At 32.2% G+C, this 20,565-nt stretch overlaps 1 protein-coding gene across 4 annotated transcripts in view; it reads right to left on the reverse strand.

Moving 5' to 3' along the window:
* LOC126882269 (myotubularin-related protein 4) overlaps window positions 1-20,565 on the reverse strand; it is a 294,225-nt gene that overhangs the window by 161,683 nt on the left and 111,977 nt on the right. For all 4 annotated transcript variants that reach the window (XM_050647103.1, XM_050647106.1, XM_050647104.1 and 1 more), the window contains exon 2: window positions 6,070-6,354. In XM_050647103.1, coding sequence (XP_050503060.1) covers window positions 6,070-6,353 — 284 coding nt within the window. In that variant the 5' untranslated portion in view covers window position 6,354. The remainder of the gene's footprint in view (window positions 1-6,069; window positions 6,355-20,565) is intronic.

Below are 20,565 nucleotides of genomic sequence, written 5' to 3' on the forward strand. Positions count from 1 at the left end.
AGAATGGGCAAATTTGAAGAGAAATCCTCAGACAGGTCGATTTTTATTTTTGAATTAGGCCTTTTTGGCATATATATAATACTAGTGACGTCATCCATCTGGGCGTGATTAACACCCTATATAAATAATTATGTTAATGTTTATATTGCTGAATAGAGAATTAAATAACCTTTCAGATGAGCTGTCACACAACCCCTATTCTCATTTAAAAAAATCATCGATTACGTCATCACGCCCAGATGGATGACATCGCTAGTATTATATATATATATATATGCCAAAAAGTCCTAATTTAAGAATAAAAATCGACCTGTCTGAGGATTTCTCTTCTTTGCCCTTTCTCGAGATAATGAATTTATGCAAACTCAAACGTCCTCACTTATACTACAGTGTCGCGCCCGCTTGATTAGCAATTAAAAAACAAACGGGTTTTCGATATTGTATGATGTCTCGTATTTCATAAACCAGTGGTCCGATTAGAGTAATTCTTTTAGTATGTTATAGCCTTATTGTTTAAGAATATCGGTGTAATAATATGGTTGCTAGACAGGTAAATGTCATTTTATACCGGGTGTAACAAGCATATTGTGTTTTTTTCTTAAAGTTCGGAACACCCTATGGAATATTCCAGCATATATAAAATATTAAAATTAAAACTCGATTGTAGAATTATGCTTTCTTAACATTTTCTTTTTTGATTCATTTGCTTATGTTGGAAAATAAAAAAGTTATGTGCTTTAACATCTAACCATGTTTTTTATCGATAAATCCTCATAGTAGGGGAGAAAAGTATGCTAAATTTGCAATTACTCGAGCGTTCTTAGGACCTGGAGTGGATTGTGAAGAGTGGGTGCTACAACCAAAAAAAGTTAAGTTAAGTTTTCCATAAAGTGTGGGACTCTCCATTTTTCAATTTAATTTTCCATTTCCACCAATCGTTTTTTCCGATTATAGCGCCATTTATCCATAATAGGAAAAAATGTTGCGAATAAAAGTTGCTTATTTTTACGTCAAGGATTCAAATCTGCAATAAAAATTGGGGGCTCCTATTTATTATTTTAATGTAACCCCCCACCCCACCTCCGTGGGAGGTCATGTTTGGTGCCATTCGGTAGATTTTTGAAAAATATTGAATTGGTGTATTTTGCAGTTTTACGATCTGATGTTCATTTCGCAAAATATCGCAGGGTTCGTATTTATAATTTTTAATTTACCCCCCACCCCTCTCCGTGGGGTATCACGAGCCCCCACGGAGGTGGGGTGGGGGATTTAATTTAAAATCTTAAATAGGAGCCCCCAATTTTTATTGCAGATTTGGATTTTTTACGTAAAAATAAGCAACTTTTATTCGACATAAATATATTTTCGAATTATGGATAGATAGCGCTATAATCGGAGAAAAATGATTGTTTCAAATAGAAAATTAAATTAAAAAATGAAAAGTCCCCCACTTTATGGAAAACTTAAATAAACCTTTTTATGATTTTAGCACATACTCTTCACAATCCAATAGGTCCCCATAACGCTCGAGTAACTGCAAATTTAGTATACTTTCCTCCCCTACTATGAGGATTTATTGATGAAAAACATGGATAGTTGTTAACGCACATAACTTTTTTATTATCTCACAGAAGTAAATGAATCGAAAAGGAAAATGTTAAGCAAGCCTAAGTCTACAATCGAGTATTAATTCTAATATTTTACATATGCTAGAATATTCCACAGGGTGTTCCAAACTTTAAGAAAAAAACACAGTATGATTGGTACACCCGGTATAAAATGGTATTTACCTGTCTAGCAACAATATTATTACAACGATATTCTTAAATAATAAGGCTATAACATACTAAAAGAATCACTCAAATCGGACCACTGGTTTATGAAATACGAGACATCAAACATGTCCCATTTTTAACGTGTTCGGCTAATTTTGCCGGTGTGTGTAGAAGCGTTCTGGAGGTATTTAAGAAAAACTAGTTACAATACGCCATTTTCAAAGAGCTCTAGCTCCCTTACGAAGCATTTTCCATTGCTCCAGCTCCATTACGAAGTGAATTGGGTTAAATTGTCTTAAAATTATCTGAGGAATCTCCTGTATTCGTTTGTCGTTAGAGTTTATGGACACCCTGTATATGCATGTAGGAATCATATAACATTTAACTAATAATAATTCTATAATATTTACTTTATCCTTGCCATCTGCCAGTTGTTTAATTATTCTTTGGAGAAATGGCAAGGAAGTTTTTATTGATTTTTTATGTCTCTAATATACAACTTGTATTCTAGTTTTTTGGATATATAACCAGTAACCTTTATCCTTTCGGGAGCCTGAAGCCTCCATCGCCGGCGATGCCACCCAGACGAGTAGAGTGAGCAACAGCATCCATCGTCGATAACTGCAGTGGACCTGGTGGCCAACATCGGAGCCCAGGTCGAAAAACAAACAGCTGTACCATCCAAAATCAAGAGGCCACATACAAAAAACAATGAAAACTTCCTTGTCATCTCTCCAAAGAATAATTAAACAACTATAAGATGACAAGGATACAGTTAATAGAATTATTTCCACACTGCCACTGTTTTTTGTGATTATGCCAAAGCTTTTGATTGTGTATATCACGACATTTTGATAAAAAAACTAGATTTCTATGGAATTCGAGGTATTTCTTTGAACTGGTTTCAATCTTACTTGGATAATAGGAAACAACTGGTTAGAGCAAATGATACAGACTCTAGTCTCAAAAATGTTGTATGTGGGGTACCACAAGGTTCAGTATTGGGTCCTCTACTTTTCCTTATCTTTATTAATGACATCACTAGTTTAAAAATCGATGGAAAAGTTTTTCTTTTTGGTGACGATACCAGTATCACTTGGAGCAACTCAAATATCGCAACTATAACTTCTGATCTACTCACAATAAAATCCTGGTCCGATTCTAATTTACTCTCTTTTAACGTAGATAAAACAGTAGCATTACCCCATAAAGGAACTCTTCAACCCTTACCTCTTCATAACAGCCAGATCAGTATCGTTGATTCTGTAAAGTTTCTTGGTATTTTTTTAGATAGCAACCTTAAATAGTCCCTTCATATCGATGTGTTAAGCAAGAAACTATCCTCAGCTTGCTTTGCAATAAGATCTGTTTCAAAGGAAATGGATTTAGCCTCTTCCAAAATAACATACTTTTCATTGTTCGAGTCCCATCTTCGATATGGTCTGCCTTTTTGGGGTTCTGGTACAGCTGCCCAATCCGATGTTATTTTTAAATTACAAAAAAGAGCAATAAGATATCTGTTTTGCCTCAGAAGAACAACACATTGGAGAAGCTACTTCAAAGATCACAGGATTCTAACATTACCTTCTTTATAAATTTAAGAAACTGTTTGTAGGGGTATATGGATTAAAAACAATCCATTTGAATTGCCTTTAAGATCCTTAATAGACTAAAGATAAGTAACTATGGACTCAGGACAAATCTATGGGCAGTCTGGAATAGCAAATCTTCAGACAGAGGTTTTATTGACCTTCTCAATGGGTTTTGAATCTGGTGAAAAGTTCAAGAAACTCCAAATGTCACCCTTTTCAGAATGGGAAAGTTAACATTTCGATACAAGGAAGGCAAGACAAAAACACTGAAGGAAAAGCCAGTCACACCTGGCTCCAGTGAAACAGGGGAAACTTCCCCTATGGAAACAATCGAAAGCCATAGTAGGTCTGTTGACAAGGCAGTTAAATCAGATTGCAGATGCGGAGCTATGCAGATTATGTCACCTATAAGAAGAAACAGCAGGGCACATTTTATGTCAGTGCGGCAGCCTGGCAAATGTGCGGTTCTTTCAAGGTTCAGTCTCGAAGTTATTAGGACCGTTTAAAAAGGGTCAGACTAGAGAACTTTAGACTAGAGTAATCTAGAGCTACAATATTACAATAGGGCCCGTATTCATAGTCGAGACTCAAGTCATAGTCGATGCTCAAGGTCGACCTTGAAAAAATTTGTATAAGAATTTGTTCAAGGTCGGACTTGAGCATCGACGCTGACTTGAGTCTCGACTATGAATTACGGGCATAGATCTGAAAAGAAATCTGCAGTGGAATAGGCCAAAAACCACCTCATTTAATCTATCTACCTATCCAGGCAGAAGTTTTATCAATAAGCTGTAACTATATCTGGAATATCTAATTTCTATCGGATAATACAGAACAATAATTATTGTAGTAGTAACAACATTAGCCCAGTAAATGAACGGGAAATTCGGCGATACCGTGTAATTTTCAGGGGCAACTCCGAATTGCATGGAAATTTGGATTTAGGTTCTACTTACCCTCCACTTCAAAGTTGAAATTGTGCCGTTGGTTGCTTTTACTTGGGGGGTGACAGTCACCCCTTATCGTGGGTGAAAATACATACGTTCAAGATAAGACCGGAAATGGATAAATTGACTGATTTTAAGCAACTTTTGTTTGATAGAGTTTTTACTTAAGTCAATACTTTTCGAATTATTTGCCATTGAAAATTTGATTTTTCGACAAAAAAACTACGTTTTCAGACGGTTTTTCGCAAATAACTCAAAAAGTAAATATTTTATCGAAAAAAATATCCTTAGCAAAAGTGTAGCTTATAAAAAACCCAAAAAAATGGTGTATTAGTAAAGTCTATCAATCAAATAAAAACAAAGTTGTAGCTCATGAAAAATACGTTCTTATTCGTCTAATTCCAAATCGAATATTTCAAGGTGAAATCACCGAAAAATTAAGCACTTTTCAGGAAAAACCTGTTTAAACTTTTTTAAAGTGTTTTTAAAAGCTTTGTTTTAATTGTTAACAAAAGTTTTAGCATTAAAAATAAGCGAGTTACGCTCAAAATAAAGATGGCCCTCTTTTTTTTGTAAAAAATCATGAAAATCTCGCCGTGTTTAGCTCCCCAAATGAAATTAATCGCTACCGCTTTACAAACAATTTACTTACCTATCTATTTTTTATATGATCTATCAGTCTCACCGGTTTAAAGTGTTAATTTTTTAAAGGGTTATAATTGAGAAAGCTTGAATGAGTCACTAATCACGAGTGTATGCAAATTTTGAACAGCCATATCTTAACCAATTTTTGTCTTACGGAGAAACAAAATGAAACTAGCATATTTATAATAGCAAAACCTACATTTTTTTACTCTTTAAGATTTTTCTTATCACTAATATTTTTTAAGATATTTTGAAAAAATTAAATTTTTCAAAAATTTTTAGAAATATTTTTTTTTACTGTAAAACCAAATGTTTTTAAAAATAAGCACTTCAAACCAATCAAACTTGCAGATCATATAAACAATACACATACAGTTAAAATAGATGGTAAAGCCAAACGATTAATTTCATTTAGGGTGCTAAATAGAGGGAGGTTTTCACGATTTTTTTTTCCAAAAAAAAGGGGTCAACTTTTTTTTTCAGTGTAACTAGTTTATTTTTGATGCTGTAAACTTTTGTAAAAAACAAATAAGATTTTTTTCCATACTAAATATTAATAAGGTTTTCCCGAAAAACGCTTCTTTCTTCGGCGATTTCATTCGATTTGGAATTAGACGAATAAGAACGTATTTTTCATGAGCTACAACTTTGCTTCTACTCAATTTGTAGATTTTACTGGTACACCATTTTTTTCGTTTTTTTATAGGCTACACTTTTACTAAATATATCTTTCTCGATAAAATATTTACTTCTTGAGTTATTTGGGAAAAACTGTCTGAAAACGTAGTTTTTTTGTCGAAAAATCAACATTTTAAATCGCGAATAACTCGGAAAAGTATTGACTTACGTAAAAAACTTTATAGAACAAAAGGTGCTTAAAATAAGTTAATTTATCCATTTCCGGCCTTATTTTAAACACGCGTTGTTCACCCACCGAGAAGGGGTAAATGTCGCCCCCCAAGTAAAAGCAACCAACGGCACAAATTCAACTTTGAAGTGGAGGGTAAGTAGAACCTAAATCCAAATTTTCATGCAATTCGGAGTTGCCCCTGGAAATTACACTCCAAAACGGTCATTTATTGGGCTACATACATTATATAGGTAGCTCACCTGTACGTTCTTGCATCCTTACATCCAATATGGAGATTGAACAATTCTCGAATTTCGACGGCTTCAATGAGCGACACAGGTATGTGAAAGGGTTTACTTCTGGACTGTAAATACAAGCGATACGTCGTGACGACGACTACTCCATCTACCGAGTGTCCGACATGAAGAACGGTTTCGCCGGCTAGTAAATTGAATGGAACGTTCTTCGTGTTAGACGGCTGCAGTGGATACATGTGAATAGACTGGACGTGACATATGGAGTTCGGTTGATCTGTGGTGTCCATACTGAAAAGAAAAAACAATAATTAAAAAAAGATGATAGGAAAGTCACATTATTCGGTTGACATTTTATTGTCAACTGCGTAATTCAGGTATGTAACCCAGTACCAAAATCAGCGTCTAAAATTTACAAGAAAGTTATAATCCCAAAATGTAGTAATGGCACAGTATTCGCTCCGTGCATAACTGACGCGACACCTAGCGTAGTCGCCTGACATTTTTGGCGACCTCAATTTGACGTTAATACAGTCCGTCTAATTTACTTACCGTTGCACGTCATTATTTACGTTAGAGATCTAAGTTGACATTGTTGCCCAATTACAAAAAATTCTTGAATTCATTTTAAATCAAATACATCACACAATTTTTGCAGAAGTGGATTATACAGCAAAACAAATTAATATTCAATGTAAATAAATAAAAACTTTAGAAATAGAAAACAAGAATTAAGTTATAATCTTACGTTAAAGTACATAATAAAAACAGTAAATATAATGAAACAAATACTTATAGTAAAGAATATTATAAACAAATATGAAGTGTCATCACCGCAACTGTCAAATAAATATTACCAATTAATGCCAAAATATCACCTTCGTTCGATTATTGTTACAGTGTATTCCGAACAAATGTGCTTCATAAAAACGCTTTATAATCCATTTATACAAATTAAATGAAACATATTATTGTATATTTCTTTAAGTTAACATTCATAGAAATCTTTAAATATTATTTTTACGCGTATATAATAAAATATGCCTAGTGGCTGTAACGCCAGTGTACTCGGCAAAGTGATTCTAAAAAAGAACACACCTACCGCCTAAATATTTCGTGTTGGTATCATGTGACGTCTCGGGATATGACGCGGTTGACGTGCAACGGTAAGTAAATTAGATGGAGTATATGTACTATTTATGTACTATTCTTGATCAAATTTTGTTATACAAACAATGACACTGACATTACAAAAATTCGCCAAAAATTGTCATATTTCGCCGCTACAAACGCTGGAATAGTTTTTTGTATCCCCACCATGGTCACGCACGGAGCGAATACCCAGTTGTAGCACTCAACACTATCCATCTGTTTTGTTAGACTAAGGATTAGTGCTTTGTGAAGTGATTTGGGCATTCCCAAGAATCAGTAACTTGTGAAGTTTCCTGAACCAACCACGGTATTTAAAATGTAAAACCTTTCCTTTTTTTTTGTAACGCCAAGACAAATCTTAAAATGTTTTATCTTTTGTTGATTGGTTCAGTATCAAATATATTAATTTATAACAATGTTGATTTTCATTCAATATAATCCAAATTCCTTTCCTTCTGGTCGGATAAGAGAAATAATATTATGTAGATGGATTCGACCGTTACTTGATGGAAGTTCATTTTATCTAACAATAAAACACTGAAAACTTTTGTTTTCTATACTTCCACAAAATTTATTATAACTATGTGACTACAGCTGTTTCAGCAGAGTGCCTTTCTCAAGTGATTTAGTTTACTATGGGTTTGCCTTTTTAAAGTCTTTAACTGAAGAGGTTGATGAGTGGGGAGCTGTTTGTCTCGAGTTGGTCATTCAGAATTATATCTGTATTTTTTAATTTATAAATTTCCATAGATTCTAATACAGATAGCTAAGGCCTTTATTTTGAATATGCAGAATTTGAAACTCTTGTTGAAAGCCCTGTTTGTGACCTGAAAGTGTCTGTTTTTCTATTGTTGAAAGCCCTTTTGTGTTCTGCTATCCGTTTGTCAAAGGTTCTGCCAGTTTGACCGATGTAAGTTTTCGGACAGTCACCACAAGTTAGTTTGTAGACACCACTCTGTAGTTGTTTTCTCTTTCGGCTCTTATTATTCTTAATATATTTGCTTAAGTTGTTGTTAGTTCTGAAAGCTGGTGTTATTCGTTTCTTTTTTATGTATGTATCTGGCTATTTTTGTTATCCTGCCAGTATATGTGATAGAGCAGAAGGTACTGGCTTCTTTCTATGGTAGTGGATAGATTAATTTCAGGGCTTTCTTATGGAGTTTTTGGTTTAAAATTTTATTAACTGTTTGTTCGTTATAGCCATTGTTTACTGCTATTTGTTTAATGATGTTCAGTTCTATTTCGGAGTTATTTTTTGACATGGGAATTTCTGTCAGTCTATGTATCATGCTATGGTAGGCTGCCAATTTGTGTTGTGTAGGATGGGATGATGAATTGTGTATAGTTGTGTCAGTATGGGTAGGTATGATATACGGAGAAGTCATGTTTGTTGTGTAGTTTGGTAATTGTTACATCTAGAAAGTTTACGGACTTATTCTGTTCTGTTTCTATATATTATTGAGTTTACAATAGAAACAGAGCAGAATAAGTCCATAAACTTTGTGTTTTATTGTTGGATATAGTATAGTATAGTTGATCCAAAAGATGGTATAACCCAGACATCCAAAGTGAAAGTTATCCTTCAGCACCAAATTATTCTATGTGGTCCACACAATGTCCAGAAAAAAGTCACACCATTTTGAGCGTCGGGTTTGGGGGGGGGGGGAGAGGGGGGGAGAAATCGGTAAATTCGTAGTTTTTTAAGTTTTTCGCCAATATTTCTAAAACTATGCGGTTTAGCATGAACAACCTTCTATACAAAATTGTTCTACATTAAATTTGAAATAAAAAAGGCCCTGTGCATAATCTTTCTAAAATGAATGGTTCCAAAGTTACGGAGGTAGTATAGTATAACTGGTCCAAAAAAAGGCCTAACCCAAACATCCAAAGTAAAAGTTTTCCTCCAACACCAAAATGTTATATATGGTCCACATATTGTTCAGTAAAAAGTTACACCATTTGGAGCGTCCGGTTTGGGAGGGAGATGGGAGAGAAGCCGGTAAACCAGTAGTTTTTTTACGTTTTTCGTCAATATTTCTAAAACTATGCTTTAGCGTAAACAATGTTATATACAAAAATGTTCTACATGAAATTTAAAACAAAAAATGTTCAGTACATAATTGTTACAAAATCAACGGTTCCAGAGTTACGGAGGGTGAAAGTCGAGGTTTTCTATACTTTTTATATTTTTTGGGCAATATTTATGATATAACTATACCAAAAATCCAGACATCCAAAGTGAAAGTTATCCTCCAACACCCAATTATTCTATACTGTCCACATAATGTTCAGAAAAAAGTCACACCATTTTAAGCGTCGGGTTTGGGGGAGAGGGGGGAGAAATCGGTAAATATAAAAAGTATCGAAAACCTCCACTTTTCACCCTCCGTAACTCTGGAACCGTTGATTTTATAACAATTATGTATAGAACCTTTTTTGTTTTAAGTTTTATGTAGAAAATTTTTCTATAGAACATTCCTTACGCTAAAGCATAGTTTTAGAAATATTGACGAAAAAACTTAAAAAAACTACTAATTTACCGATTTCTCCCCCATCTCCCCAAAATGGTGTAACTTTTTACTGAACAATATGTGGACCATATAGAACAATTTGGTGTTGAAGGAAAACTTTTACTTTGGATGTCTGGGTTAGGCCTTTTTTTGGACCAATTATACTATACTACCTCCGTAACTTTGGAACCGTTCATTTTAGAAGGGTTATGCATAGGGCCTTTTTTATTTCAAATTTAATGTAGAACAATTTTGTGTAGAGGGTTGTTCATGCTAAACCGCTTAGTTTTAGAAATATTGACGAAAAACGTAAAAAACTACGAATTTGCAGATTTCTTCCCCTTTCCCCCCAAAACCCGACGCTCAAAATGGTGTGACTTTTTTCTGAACATGATGTGGACCATTTAGAACAATTTGGTGTTGGAGGATAACTTTCACTTTGGATGTCTGGGTTTGGGTCTAACTATACCATACTAATAAGAGAAAGTTTAAACAAGGTAGATGAAATATAGATTTATCATAATATGGTAATTATTTATCCTTAGTTAATTTTTATTAAAGTTGTCTATTAAAAAATATGTATATCTTTGTCTTTCCTTTAAAAGACAAAGTGGCGCCCTTTTTGGCATAATATTGCCCATCTGTTTTCTTCTATTTCTCTATCCATTAATTTCTAATTTAGCTTTTGTAGCTATTTCCTTTTCTTTTTTTATCATCTATCGCTTATTTCAGAGCTAATAAAAAGATACTAAGATCCAACCCCATATCTCTTCCGATTCAGAGTTACAATATGTATCATAAATTCGAACAAATCCATTTTATAAAACGCATACAATCCTCCAGTAGACATTTGTAGTATTTTATGTATCGTGGATTGTTGTTTATTTTTACTCAGACTTCCTTTACTTCGCTATTGTTGGTATATTCCTGTTGTTGACTTCTTCTTTTAGTATCGGGAACTAAATTCGCCTCGGCCTACTTTCATTCTGTGGCGGTTTTTGGGACCGAGTCAAAGGAATCGAAGTCGGTATCGCCCCGTGTGAATGTGTTCTTCGTGAAGTTGAACGAGTGTGTAGTGAGGTGTACTGCGGACTTCGGTCAACTTTTCCGAGTAACTTCGCGAGAGTGTGGAGCTTGCTTAAAATAGTTTTAGTGAAATAATAATCAATCTTTAGCAACTATCGTGTATTAGCGATTTTGAATTCATTTAATCCTTTTTTGTCTCTTGATAAATGAGTTTATAAAAATCAAATTAAGAATACATATATAACATGATCTAAAAAATGTACAGTAACTGTTTTTCGTTGCGTAACCATACATTAAATAAATAATAATACACTATTTAGCAACAAACAATATGTAATAATAGCACCACATCAATTATTTATAGTTCCGAAGAAGTGAAAATCGTACATAGAGAAAGTTTTTATTCTATTTTGTAAAGAAACGTATTTCGTGTTTAAAAAAATATTTGTCGAGTTTAGATCAACAATATGGAAAAATATAGTAAAATACCAAATATAGTAGTTTGAGTTTTATAAACAAAGGATTGGACTTCTTAAGTCCTAGGTTTTCACCCACGTGAACGAATGTTCTATATTTCAGTCAAAGCAACTAATTTTTAAAGAAAGCTGGTTCTAAAAATTTGATCAGTAGTAAAATAAATCCTGAACTAAATATTTGAACTCGTCTTGTCAATACGCGTTCACTGATATATCATATACATAATATGTCTAGTTTTGAAATATTTTTGGAACACTTCCGGTCACAACTTTTTAACCGGAAGTACATATTCGGTTTTTTCTTATCAAGACTGATATAATGATTCTTGGTATAGCATGAACCAGACTATTACCAAGTTTACCAGGAGCCATGAATAACAACTCAAACATGTTAATATTCAGGACCATTCAACTCACTGTGACTACAGACCTAATAAGAAATTAATAGGATAAAACTTTATTGAGCGAAGTAAATAAGAGTTACGGAATACCAAAATGCGGACTATTATACACGGTGTCCAGAAAATCTCCTGACAAATGAACACCGGAGGTTTCTTAGATAAGTGTAAGACAATTTAACCCAATTCACCTAGTACGAAAATTCTTCCTAAGGGAGTTAGAACACTTTGAAGATGGCGCCTTGTAAATAGTTTTTTTTAAATACTTCAGAACGCTTCTATTTAGATAAACGAACACTAGTACGTCTATTAATTTATTCTCCAGAGATAAATCGATCCCAACAATTTTGCGAATTTCTAGTACCGGTCATAAGCGTACGTTTTGGGTTTTGGGTAGGGCAACGACTATTTTATAGTATAACTTTTTTGTATTTAACTTTTAAGCAACGTTGGCACTCGATTATTAAATTGTGAGGCATTCTAGTACTAAAAGGTACTTTGATCGCTTTAAGTCGGTAGGATACACCGTTTTGTAGACAAATCGATTTGAAAATTTTTTCGTTTCTTGAACTTGAAAAAAAAACTAGAATACCTTACAATTTAATAATCTAGTATCAAAAAAGAATGTGTGTGTACTTTGTACGCACGTAAGAAGTTATACTTCTATTATATGATTATATGATTATAAACGAAATTAATATACTTTTTATTTATATTTTATTTAAATATTAAATTAATTTATACTTAATACTTCTCAAACATTTTTATTAAAACAGTGCCAAAAATTAAAATAATAAAAAAATAAAACACACACAAACACATTAAAAATGCCACAAATGATTTCTGAACATTAATTGTCGGAAAATTTTTTAACTAAATACGTATTTTCTGAAAATAAAATTATATAATAAATATACTTACAATCATAAAATGTATAAAAAAAAATAAAAAAATAAAAGTTTCTATTGGGATTCGAACCAACTTACCACGCGGCTGGTATTTGCGTTGTATTGGGATTCACCCGCATTAAAACTGCACCACAGAGACAGCTTGTCATTATGTGCGAAGATCGTCTAACTAAACAGATTAACCTTTTGACATTTTTAACTTATGTAAATCAAATTATTTTGATTTTGAATTGAAATGATTTAGAATTGAAAAAATACAACAAAACATAGGGTAAGAAGACAATATATTAGGTGAATATTGATAGAAATTTTGATGGTAATCAAATTATGTAAAAAAAAGTATTACATACTACTTATGTATTTTGGTAGGTTCAAGGTAGGTATCGGAGCCCGTATAACGACTAATAAATTTCGCAATCACTTGCGTCGTGCAAAGTGGCTATGTTCAAATATCATAACAAAATTTGATCAACTATTTATAAAACACTTACCAGTGAAAGATTCTTTAGCTTTGAATAAGCGAGATCTGCGGCACTCATACTAGGCACAGTTTGATGAGCTTTCACATTGGCATGCAACAATCATCTCTTCTATGTAAATAAGTCCAAAAATATAATATGAAAACTATTTAAAAAGGCAGTATAACCATTAACTAACTTTTTGTTTGTTGTTTCTCTTCCTACAAATTTTAAAACGCAACAAGCATACATTATAACCAAACACAGTCCCACAGCTGTGCCACAGCTGCCATATTGGATAATTTTTGTCATGTCATTTGAACATCCAATCAGAACAAAGTTATAATGCGCATGCGCCCGGTCGCTAGGTTTTCCCATATAAAATTTCACCGTCATTACGCCCGTGAAGAAGTATAACTTCAAAAAGAATAGGAATGGTCCGGATTTGAACCCAAGACCTCTAGCCGAATGCTATACCAATAACGCTACGAGCTCTCTGTTATTATAGTCTCGGACATAATGACAATTCACGTTAACAAACAGACAAAGTGACGTATAATAAATATAAATGTTTTAATAATACTTATCTTACTCCCGAGGAAGACTAATCCAAAGACACAAAAATTATAATAAATATATTTACTAAAAACACTAATATATTCTTTCACACCTTTTTTTTCCACTGATATATTTATACGTAACTTATAAGATTTAGCAACTAACGCCATAACGTCTGTGTGCGCATGCGCGCAGAATGATGAAAATTCACTCCCAATCGCGCCTAAAGAAGTATAACTTCAAAATGCTTAAAAGCTTAAGACAAAAAAACTAAAATAACCGTTGCCCTACCCAAAACGGACGCATATGACCAGTACTAAAAAATCGCAATTGATGGAATCGATTTATCACTGTAAGATAAATTGGCCTACCAGTTTTCGTTTTTCTAAATAAACCTAATAGGTCTGGATCCCGCGTATGAAAAAAGTTGTTAATAGCAAGCTGAAAATTTGTTAATAGCTTAAGGGTGTCTAGTCGGATAAACTTTGATATATGGGAACACTGGAACAGGGGAAGTTTTAATTGTGGAACAGGTTAAAAATTTGGAACGGTCAGACCACGAAAACGGCACATGTATTTTGTCCGACAGAACAGACTTAACCCACCGAATAGACATTAAACTCTCATGCAAAAATCAGACTGCTATTTATCACCAAATGGGCTTTTTAATGAGTGGAACATGTAGAATATGTCAAATGACAGGAATTATGACAGGTGATAAATAGCAGTCTGATTTTTGCATGAGAGTTTAATCTCTGTTCGGAGAGTTTAAGTCTATTCTGTCGGACAAAATAAATGTGCCGTTTTCGTGGTCTGACCGTTCCAAATTTTTAACCTGTTTCACAATTAAAACTGCCCCTGTTCCAGTGTTCCCATATATCAAAGTTTATCCGACTAGACACCCTTAAGCTATTAACAAATTTTCAGCTTGCTATTAATCAACTTTTTTTTCATACGCGGGATCCAGACCTATAAGCGTTCTGGAGGTATTTAAAAATTACAAAAGGCCATTTTCAAAGAGCTCTAAATTTGTCAAAATCGGAATTTTAACCTAAAACTGAAAAAAAAATGAAATCACGGTTTAATTCGCTACAACCCTGTTCCATTTTAATATTTTTTTCTGAAATTTTTACAGCACATCTCTCTTACCATTGTGAAGACTATAAAAATTGTTGTAGACTTTCAGTCTTCTTCTCGTAAAAGTTATGAATTTTTAAAAATAAAAGGTACAGATTCGAGAATTGCAAAGTTAAATCGCAAAAATTAGGTGAAAAAATTTAAAATTTATCTATTTGATCACGTCTATGTTAAACTATAGAGTCCAAAGAGAAGTGTTATGGGGAGTTTTAGATCTAGACGTGTTATAGAAAAAAAAATGGTAAAACTTTTAAATTTAAGAAAAACGTTTAATTTTTTTTATTTTTATGGTAAAATTGCGATTTTGACAAATTTGATTTTTTAATAAAAAATTAAGTAATCGTGTGGGAAAAAAAATAAATATGCCATTTTAATTACCTATTTGTCTAATTTGTAAAATACATATTAGAGTTTTCAAAAAGCGTATACAGGGTGAAATTTTTTCTAAGACCCAAACGAACTAATTTTTTAAAGCCGGACCTGATTTTTTTCAAGTTTGAATAAATCAGTTGATTGGATGGTAACATAAATTAAATATTTGTTTAAAAAAAATTAATTTTTGTAATAAAAGTTAATTTTTTTAAATCTATGGTTCACTTTACCAAACTTTTAATTCATAGTCAAATTTGATTTTTTTATAAAAAATTAAGTAAGCGTGTGGGGAAAAAAATAAATATGCCATTTTAATTGCCTATTTGTCTAATTTGTAAAATTCATATTATAGTTTACAAAAAGCGTATACAGGGTGAAAATTTTTCTAAGACTCAAACGAACTAATTTTTTAAAGCCGGACCTGATTTTTTTCTGGTTTGAATAAATCAGTTGATTAGGTGGTAATAGTGTAACGATTGACCAAAATAAGAGACACATCGATCTGACCGTTCAAGAATTATGACGAATACAAATTTCTGTCAAAATACGAAACTCGCCCTGTATATTATTAAACAATGGGAGCAGACACTTTTTAATGGTCATTTGTTATTCCCCATAGGGGCCTCTATACGAGGTAGGAGTATGTACAGTTCCTCATGACTCACCCTGTATTAATTTTAGAGATCGAGTGCAATTTGTTGCGATTATTTCATGAATAAAACTGTTCAAAACCAAAATTTTATTGTAATTTATTTATGTAAGTACAAAGTGGTACAATTAAACACACAGTTGTTATAAATATTCTACGGTTGAAAGTCATCACTTTTATAATTTTTAAAACATTAATTGTCATTAATGTCACTGAATGTATTTTTTCGTAGCAACGAAGGGCATCTGACGTAATATACTTGACGAAGGGAAATTATCAAAAATTATCGATTTAATTTAGATTTATGTAGCTCTCTATTGGTCAGAATCTTCTATGAATGAAATAATCAGTAGTAATTGCACAAGAGCTCTAAAATTCTTTATTAATTTTAGAGCTCGAGTGCAATTTGTTGCGATTATTTCATGAATAAAACTGTTCAAAACCAAAATTTTATTGTAATTTATTTATGTAAGTACAAATTAGTACAATTAAACACAGTTGTTTTACATATTTGACGGTTGAAAGTCATCACTTTTATAATTTTTAAAACATTAATTGTCATTAATGTCACTGAATGTATTTTTTCATAGCAACGAAGGGCATCTGGCGTAATATATTTGACGACGGGAAATTATCAAAAATTATCGGGTATAATATCACAAGAGAGTGAGAATAAATTGAAAATAATGCGACAGTTTTTCAAAAATTTGTCGTCTGGCAATAGACACGAGAGCCCGCAGGGCTCGAGTGGCTATTGCCCAATGACAACAAATTTGAGTAAAAATGAAGCATTATTTTCTTATTTATTCTTACTGTCGTGTGATATTCGTAAGATTATTTTTTAATACGTATATTATGGATATTTTCTTAAATGCGGCAGTTGTCAAAACTAGGAAACTGGTTGCCATTAAACAGAAACAATCAATTAAAAAAAATTATATCGATAATTTTCTACAGTAGATAATTCTCAGTATAATTTTAATCTGATTGGACGGAATTAAACACGTGGTCAAATATCTTACTATACGATTGGAAGTTAAAATCATTAAAAAATAATCAGTTTAATTTTTATTTCTGTAGCTTTCTATTGGTCAGAATCTCCTATGAATGAAATAATCAGTAGTAATTGCACAAGAGCTCTAAAATTATCGAATTTTTCCCGAGTGACCCTTTGACAGTTTTAATTTCACGACCCGAAGGGGAGTGAAAGTATGTCAAAGTGTCACAAGGGCAAAAATTCGATAATAATTTTAGAGATCGAGTGCAATTTGTTGCGATTATTTCATGAATAAAACTGTTCAAAACCAAAATTTTATTGCAATTTATTTATGTAAGTACAAATTAGTAAATTTAAACACACAGTTGTTATAAATATTTGACGGTTGAAAGTCATCACTTTTATAATTTTTAAAACATTAATTGTCATTAATGTCACTTCTTGTATTTTTTCGTAGCAACGAAGGGCATCTGACGTAATATACTTGACGACGGGATATTATCAAAAATTATCACTTTAATTTTTATTTCTGTAGTTTTCTATTGGTCAGAATCTCCTATGAATGAAATAATCGCTGTAATTTTTATTCTTGTAGCTCTCTATTGGTCAGAATCTCTATGAATGAAATTATCTGAGGAATCTTCGTTTCCATTCTTCGTTTGCCAGAGTTTCTTGGCACCCTGTATACACGCCACTGCAGTGAAACTAATCTTGAGTTAATTAGTTTTTAAGGATACAGCGCAGAGTGAGACTTACTAATTTACATTTCGGGGTGAGAATAATAGCACCTGATATTAAAATACCCTGAACTCATGACCAGCCTGAAGGGAACAAAGTTTCAAAAATTTCAGATGAAAATGGAAAGTAGATACTACGTTGTTGTATGAATTATTACATGATTCATATAGAAAAAAATTAGAATTTTAAGTATACAAATTATATCATACTTAAATGTAAAATAAATTTAAAAAAAATATTTACAAAAAATTGTTTCACATAAATTATTATGTAATAGTAAATAATCTTGTCATAAATACTACTTATGCTTACCCGTTTTTTTTTAAGAACATGTAGATTGAAATATAATATTGGAATGTTAAATAAAAAAAATATGTTTTAAATCTTCTGATGGGTAATTAATTATTAAACAAAAAACACAAAAATTTAACACTTAAATTATAGTTATAGTTAATAATTAATCTTCTTGATATAGTAGTCATGTTGTGACTGGCTGATTGACATAAAGTCCATGCCATTAAAAAACAAAAAAAAAACGGTAAAATTTTGCAAAATCTCTAAATTTTAAAGAACCGCTTGGATTGACATGAAATTTGGCACTCGCATAGCTAACATGTCAAAGAAAAAAAGTGATATTGTGCCGATGTGTGCTTTTGCCCTGGGGGTGAGTTTCACCCCTTCTCGAGGCTGAAAAAATATATGTCCAAAATAAGTCCGGAATTCGATAAACTGACTAATTCTAAGCAACTTTTGTTTTATAAAGTTTTTTCACCAAGTCAATACTTTTCGAGTTATTTGCGGGTGAATATATTCATTTTTCAACAAAATAACCACGTTTTTAGACGGTTTTTTCGCAAATAACTCAAAAAGTAAGTATTTTGTCGAAAAAAATATTCTTAGCAAAAATATAGCCTCTAAAGAAGTGAAAAAAAGGGTTTATGTATTAGATATTTAGACCTACTAGAAGCAGACTTATAGCTAATGAAAAACAGGTTGATATTCGTCAAATTCCAAATCGAATATTGTAATTTGAAATAACCAAAAAATTAAGCACTTTTTGGGGAAAACTCATTACAACTTTTTTTAAAGTGTTGGAAAAAGTTTTATTTTTGTTTTATAAAAAAGTTTCTAGCATCAAAAGTAAACAAGTTACCCTCAAAATAAAGTTGGTCATTTTTTTGGTGGTAAAAAATCGGGAAAATCACCCCCTAATTAGCATTTTAAAGGAACTTATTCGTTACCATTTCACAAGTTGTTTTAGTGGTGTAAGTATTGTTTATAAGATCTGTAAGTTTCATCGGTTCAAAGTTTTTATTTTTGAAAGGGCTGTAGTTGAAAGGGCTTCAATGAGTCACTAATCACGAGTGTATGCAAATTTAGAAACACCAAATCTTAACCAATCTTTGCCTTACAGAAAAACAAAAAAGTACAATATATTCAGAAAAGCAAAGCCGACTTTTTTATTGTTTGAGATTTTAGGTACCTCTAATAATATTTAAGTTATTTAAAAAAAAAGCATTTTTTCAAAATTCAAATTTTTTAAAATTCTACTTTAAAATCAATTTTTTTTTTCAAAAATAAGCACGTTGAATCGATAAATCTTACGGATCATATAAACACAACATAAATAAAGCAACTTAAGAAGCGGTAACGATTAATTTCATTTAAGTTGCTAATTAGGGGGTGATTTTCCCGATTTCTTTTTTGCCAAAACAAAAGGGACCTACGGTATTTTGAGCGTAACTTGTTTTCATTTCATGCTAGAATCTTTTTGTAAAAAACAGAAATAAAGCTTTTTAAACTATTTAGAAAAGTTGCAATGGGTTTTCTCCAAAAAGTGCTTCATTTTTTGGTTATTTCACCTTAAAATATTCTATTTGGAATTTAGCGAATATGAACCTATTTTTCTTTAGCTATAACTCTTCTTCTACTGATTCTAGAGACTTCATGTATAAACCACTTTTTCACTTTTTTACATGCTATATCTTTGCTAAGAATGTTTTTTTCGATAATGTTTTGTTGAAAACGTGTTTGTTTTGTTGAAAAATGAACATATTCACTCGCAAATAACTCGAAAAGTATTGACTTGGTGAAAAAACTCTATAGAACAAAAGTTGCTTAAAATAAGTTAATTTATCGAATTCCGGACTTATTTTGGACATATATCTTTTCACCCCCGAGAAGGGATGAAACTCACCCCCAGAACAAAAACACACATCGGCACAATATCACTTTTTTCTTTGACATGTTAGCTATGCGAGTGCCAAATTTCATGTCAATCTAATCTAAGCGGTTGTTTAAAATTTACAACAAAAACCGTCAAAGAATGTACTAAATATCGAAATTATTAGACAAAAGAACCAAAATGACTATATATACAGAACATTGATTAGCCTTAGTAACTTTATGGTTGGGAAACCTGGGTAATGATGAAAAGGGGTGAAGCCCAACTCAGGACATTCGAGAGAAAAATGCTGAGAAAAGTATATGGCCCCGTGCAAGAGGAAGACGGCACATGAAGAATCAGGAGAAATAACGAGGTTAATGAATTAAACGAAGGTTACGATATTGTACGATTTGTAAAAAGTCAAAGACTGTGTGGCACATGTGCAGAGACATGTGCACAAGACGATGCAAAAACAATAATTATTCAATAAAATTTTGTTTTGACTAGGAAAGTTTTGGGGTAGTTCTCATTTCTTCCATTATATATGTATTTTCGGCTGCTGGATCCGAATATGAGGTTTGCGGACAAAATTTCGTGATGGAACATTGAAAAAATAGCGAAAAAAGCATAAAATTTCTGCTTTGTCTCGCTTTTTTGCTTAAATCTCGAAAACTATTAACTTTTAGTAAATGGTCTGTTAACAGAAATTAAAGTACTTAAAATTCTCTACAAATTTCACTATTTACCTTTTTTTTTCAGACGATCCGTTTGGTCTAAAATGCAAGTTGAAAATTGCCAATTTTTAATGGTCTCGGCAAAACCCACTTTTTACATTCCAAGACTTTATTTTTTTTAGAATGCTGTCATTTGATAAATTTCTTTTAGTTTTCTGCACAAATAATAAATGTTAGTTGATTTGGTATGTCTGTTGTGACAGCATCCATGAATCCATTCCA

Source organism: Diabrotica virgifera, chromosome 3, assembly GCF_917563875.1.
Source record: "Diabrotica virgifera virgifera chromosome 3, PGI_DIABVI_V3a".
Lineage (NCBI taxonomy): Eukaryota > Metazoa > Arthropoda > Insecta > Coleoptera > Chrysomelidae > Diabrotica > Diabrotica virgifera.